The sequence below is a fragment of the Carassius gibelio genome, chromosome B22, assembly GCF_023724105.1.
Source record: "Carassius gibelio isolate Cgi1373 ecotype wild population from Czech Republic chromosome B22, carGib1.2-hapl.c, whole genome shotgun sequence".
NCBI lineage: Eukaryota > Metazoa > Chordata > Actinopteri > Cypriniformes > Cyprinidae > Carassius > Carassius gibelio.
In genome coordinates, this window is record NC_068417.1 from 15,124,811 (window position 1) to 15,131,151 (window position 6,341).

General features: G+C 37.1%; 1 protein-coding gene across 1 annotated transcript; it reads right to left on the reverse strand.

Moving 5' to 3' along the window:
- Positions 1-117: 117 nt before the first annotated feature.
- Positions 118-5,919, reverse strand: LOC127987234 (uncharacterized). The gene is made up of 4 exons (XM_052589513.1): positions 5,145-5,919; positions 4,642-4,755; positions 3,405-3,430; positions 118-2,981 (listed from the first exon to the last, which is right to left on the reverse strand). Exons 1-4 carry the CDS (start codon positions 5,539-5,541, stop codon positions 2,874-2,876), a joined length of 645 nt encoding a protein of 214 aa, XP_052445473.1. The 5' UTR covers positions 5,542-5,919; the 3' UTR covers positions 118-2,873.
- Between the last annotated feature and the right edge of the window lie 422 nt (positions 5,920-6,341).

The window sequence follows — 6,341 nt, forward strand, 5'->3', positions numbered from 1 at the left end:
CACACAAAGATTGCTCTAACAACTCAGTTGAACTTATTTCAGTTATTTTTGAATACTTTTCTGAGAAAATAATAGAAAAAAAGAAAAATAACAAACAGATTCCACTCAAGCTGATGTTTTAATTTCATTTATTACAGAAAAATACAATTGTATAAAACGTATAAAAACATCCAAAAACTTAAAAGTACAAAAGTACAATTACAATGCAAAAAATACAAAAAACATATATATAAAATGCATGAAGACTATAAAACGACTATTTGTTGTTGTTTTATCATGTGCTGTTGCACTTTTCCTGAGAAGAAAGGCATTAGGTGTTTCACATGTTATTTCAGTATTCAGACACAACCCTCATCGTTCATGCATACAGAATGTAATGAAGTAAATTATTTCTCAAGCTGGTTAACTCTGGTTGGTGTTATTGTATAAATACGGTTCTTCTTAATGGCAGCTTGCTTGGTTAGATGCTGGATAAGTAAAGAACAAAAAAACTATAACAACATAATATCAGTCTTTTGTAATAACATCAACAATATAAATTAACAACACTTGCAGCATCAGTTTTTCTGCATCTCTTCTGTTGCAGCTGTGCGCACATCTGGGCGACATTTAATCGTAAACAGCCAATGCTGGCAGCTATAAATGCATGTCCTCAAATGTGATATAATAACTGGTATGTCAAAGCATTTATAGGTCTTTCAGTGTCGTTTTTTGACAATGCTGCAACTTCAATACAATAATATAAACCAGGGTTATTCATATCTTGCCCTGGAGGGCCAATGCGCTGCATATGTATGCATGTCAGTCTGGTACACTTTTTGTTAGTTTGACAGTATTTCAGTCCACATCACATTTTTAACTAAGATAAATAAACGCTTTAGAAGTATTGTTCATTCTTAGTTTGTTAACTAATGTTAACTAAATAACCTTTTTGTAACATCTCAAGTGAGGTCAAGTAATAAAATAAAAACAAATAAACAAATCACAACCAATGGCACAAATAAATACAATAGAACAAATATAGAAAATAAAACCAGTGCTTGAAGTTCTTCAGTCAGGTCTAAGAATGACTTTCACTCGGTCTTTTGTTGTTTAAATCACATTAATGTCACAGCTGTCACTAAGACTGAGTGGATCTATAATAATGATACAGGTGATTTCTTGCTGTTTATGTTCTTTTAAGACTTAACAGAATGTTTATGAGGATACTCGCCAAGACGGGTATTTTGACACAATGTGACAGATTAATTTGTTCAAGTCTTGCAGATGTAAAAACAGATGTCAAATAGACGTGCCATCATGGGAGTAACCAATGCACGAGTACCGAGTTCTAGATTAGATTGTGACGGGCCATTAACAGAACACTTCAACAGGACTGAAAGGTTCAGAAAAGGCCCACAGACCGTCCTCTCAAAAGAAATCAGGACTGAAGTGGTCGAAAGTGGACAGAAGAGACAAGTTTGAACAGGAATGTTTCCCTCATCTAACTTGTGATCCGATCGACCAAAGTACATTTTATAAGGATAGATTTACACTGCATGATTCAAATCACCCAATTCAGATTTTTTTTCCTCTCATTTGGTACAGATAGGATGTGACCCATGATGGACATGGATTCGGATACCCTCAGATTGGTTTCAGGCCACATTCATATGTGAAGATGAATCTGATATGAATCAGATCTGTGCATGCACCTGCCATGTAAGCCCACAGATCGGATATTACCAACGACTATAGAATACACAAGATGTGTCACTCATATAGTTTTGAACAGGGAAAAATGCAATGCCCAATATGGCCACTCTATCGACAAAAACAGTGTCTTCTGAATAAAAAAGCCAATCGCTCATCTGTAGAGTCATTGCATCACTCCAGCTGCTGGCTGTCCCAGTTGCTATAGAAACTGTCAGCATTCTAAGGCCCTGTTTGCACTACTGCATTTTTGTTTTACATAACTTTAGCTAAGGTTATGCCTGTCGTTTACACTACTCTGGCGTTTTTCGATCCTCTGAATAGACAGAGGCTTTGGAAAATGCTGCAGACCCCATTTTTAGTTTGAAAACTCCAGGCTTGTGTTTACGTGTAAATGGACCAACACATAGACTTTTGAAATGATGTCCACATTCGCTCTGCACATCCTTGACAACTGTGTAAACTTTAAGCATTTTTCAAGTAAAGGCCTTGTAGTGGAAATGCAGATATCAGATACAGGTAACTTTTAAAGCAGCACTATGTAACTTTTGGCACTCTAGCGGTTAATAAACAGAAGTGCACGCATCCCATGGAAAAACATTATAACTGGAGCCACTTCTTTAAGTTTATGTCTAATGGTGATTCACTCAGGCATGTGTTACTCCACAGAGGTGACGACCCGACCAGGCTACAATAGTCCAAACATAAGCACTTATTATAAGTGTACCGTAATGATTCGGAATAAGACAAAAACTTTTATCATTATATACATTGTGCAAATTTTGAATAAAGAAAAAGTTACATAGAGCTGCTTTAATAGAAAGAAGGTTTACATAACTAAGCGGGGCCTTCAAAAAAATGTGGATACAGTCAAAAGATCCAAATTTGGCTTTTACAGTTTAAATGCAGCCTTAATACCAAGTGTAAACATGGCCTGAGTAACCCATACTCAGAATTGGTGCTTATTTAACCTATCCAAGTGCACTCACACAGCAGTGAGTAGTGAACACACCGTGAACACACACCCGGAGCAGTGGGCAGCTGGATATAGGAGCAACTGGGGGTCCCAGTTATAATTAGTAATGTTAAGTCTCACTGGCAGCCACAGGCTCAATCTCAGTGTGTTAAGAGGACGAGTCATTGGTGGTGTTCTTCACTACAGCATCAGTGTGATTAGATGACTAGTCACTGGCAGTGTTCTCCTCTGGAGCATTAGTGTGATTAGAGGACCTCTCATGAGTAACATTGATCAGAGGAGTCCCACTCTGACCACCATGAACATCCTTCGACTGTAAAAAAAAAACAGATTCACAGAAGGTAAAGACATAAACAGGACTAATGATTCAATTACACCAAAAAATAGACTAGAAACTGTAAGTGTATTTCTTTTTATGTTTGCAGAATATATGGTGTTTTTTTGTTAAATATTAATGAATATGATCAACTGCAGTACACTGTCATCTTCTGTACTACAGTAAGATACAGTTGTGGCCAAAAGTGCACTTAAACAATAAAACTATTTAAACTATTATCATAATAATCTTATTAAATCAACTATTGGAATTATATAGTAACATAATAATGAAAATGTATCCACGCCATCGTTTATTATGAAGTAAACTGTAAGAACAGTGCTGTCCAACAGTGCCAACTTGAAGACATTAATTCTGATTTATTGTAGGTAAACTGATTCAGTGCTCATAGTATCTTACCTGATCATTGTGCTGTGTCCCGATGTCTGTTTAAACAAACAATAACAAACTCAATTAAACACAAACTACTTTGGTTAATTAAGGTAAATACATACATACACACACACACACACACACACAAGTGATGTCAAATGATTAATCGTGATTAATCGCAAGTTTTGTTTTGTGACGAGTCAGCTGCCTCCTCCCTGATTGTCATCAGCACCCCGTCCTAAATCGCCGCCCTTCACCAGGCTCCCGACAGGAGTGGGTATGTGAGAAGAGGGGCGCTGGAGGAGTTAGGGCTGGCAGCATGTGATGGGGCACACCTGATGTGAATGGAGCCTCATCACCGCCGCTGTTTAAAAGCCCAATGCGCCTCTCCTCGGCAGACCAGTCCCTTCCCCGTGCATGCACACTGGTGTGGAGCAGGATGCAGCCGGGCCATGATGCCCCTGGACCGAAGAGGGGAGCGTGTGCCAGACTCCACCCCTTACCTGGCCCCTTCCTTCATGAACACTGCTCGACCCACACGAACCCCACAGCACGACGAGGACACCAGATCCCCTGTTTGTTTTGGACACTCTCCCCCTTTGGCCACTTTTATTCCCTCCTTTTTCTTATTTTCTTTTAATAAAAGCCTCTCGAGGACTGACGCCATGCCCACTGTGTCTGTCGTGTGCTCCTCCCGTCACAGTTTACATAATATTTGTGCGTGTACTGTGTATATTTATCATGTGTCTATATAAATACACACACATACATTATATATTTTGAAAATATTTACACGTATATATTTATATTCATATAAGTTATATAGAAATATTTTTAATATATAAACATAACTTAGTTTTTCTTGAATATATACATGTGTGTGCATTTATATACACATAATAAATCTACACAGTACGCACACATATTATGTAAACAGAAACTTTTATTTTGGATGCAATTAATCACGATTTCTAATTTGACAGAATTATATGTATCTATATTAATGATGAACAGCGGAAATTATAATAAATAAAATGTATTGGGACCAATGACTTCAACCGCGAGGGACATTGATTACAAAGTACTTATAGGAAAATACAGGTTTTGACAGATTGTGTATTAAATTACCCAATTTGGGGCAAAAAAAAATTATCAGCTAGTAAACTGAATCACTTTTTGAACTGAATTTTTGAAACAAGCGGTCTGAAAGAATCAGTTCACAGAGAAAATAAAAAACAGACTTCCCATCTAATGTAATACTCACCTTTTTTATTTACTCGACGCTTGTAGAAATAAAACCCACAAACAGATGCAGTTATAATCAGCAGGACAGCAAAAACACACATTCCTGCTTTTCCACCTGCAGACAGACCTGCAACTGAAAGAGTAAATAAGTCATTATTACTAGAGAGCAAATTATAATCCATTTGACAATTTTTTTTTTTTTTTTCAAGCTTTTCACTTTTCTGCTTTAGTCATCAGCTGTATGATATTGCTTTAACTGATAAATGGTTAGTTCTACTGTGTTATTTGAGAACATCACCTAAAATAGCAACACATCATTCAGCTGTCAGAAAAACTTAACAGCTTGATTTTGACCTCCCAGCTAAAGGTCCGAGGCTACAGGCTGCATGTGGCTCATTGTTAGCCCTGGCTAACACTGGCCCAGCAGTGGAAAAGCTGCTATTGGCTCAAAGCTCTCTTGGATTGATATAAAACACATAAATGTATTTTAAAATGCACTGAAATGCATAGAATTATGCTCACCGGTGATAGAAACGCTGAAGCTCTTTAAACTGGTGACAACAACACCGCTACTACTGCTACTGATCTCCAGTTTATATTCTCCAGAGTCTGTGGTTCTGGTGTCTGTGATGATCAGAGATCCAGTCTGATGATCCAGCTTCAGTCTGTCTCTGAATCTCTCTTTACACTGAACATCTGAACAGATCTCACTCTGATCTCCAGTGATTTCAGCGATGAGAGTCTCATTAAAATACCAAGTCATCACAACATTTGGGTGGTTTATTTCACCAGGATCTAACGTGACATATTCTCCCTCCACTACAGACTTGGTCTTCATTTCACCTCGTCGAGCAGAAGGCCCATCTGAAACACAAACCAACATCTGCTGGAGGATCTCTGCTGATGAAAAAACCTGCATAACCTGAGAGAACTTTCAACATGAATGAACTTGTACAAACCTTTCTTGACTTTGAATCTGACAAACAACATTTATCCAAGTTTTATATTTACAAAAAAAAAAAAAAAACATTTGACATACTGATTTTACATTGAATACACAACTAAAAGAAGCTTAAACCAGATATTATACGATTAGAAACTGTCATTGTTTCAGAGCACAACTGCAAAACTGTTAAAACTTAAATCAAGCCACAAATAAATTACAAATTACAAATCAACACTAAATGTGTTTTAAAGAAATTATCTATATCATTTATGTGAATACACAGGTAAGTGGGAAACATATAAATGATGTACTTAAAACATGTATAATCTCCTTATTAACATTTATTAAGTGACTCACCATTAACAGCAACTCTGAAGATCTTGTCACTGCCGCTGCTATGACTGAGTATGGCTAGTTTATATTCTCCAGAGTCTGTGGTTCTGGTGTTCATGATGGTCAGAGATCCAGTCTGATGATCCAGCTTCAGTCTGTCTCTGAATCTCTCAGTCCCTTCATTACACTGAACATCTGTACAGATATCACTCTGATCTCCAATGATTCGAGCAATGCGAGAGTTATTAAAATACCATGCAATCTCCTCTTGTTGGTTTGTTTTAACACCAGTGTTTAGAGTGACTGATTCTCCCTCATTCACTGACACTGATTTTTCATCTGCAACTCCAGATGAACCTGAAGAAGAAATGAACAAACAATCATAAGTCAAACAAAAACACATCAGAAAAATGCAGTGAAATATGTTTCTACCTAAAGAT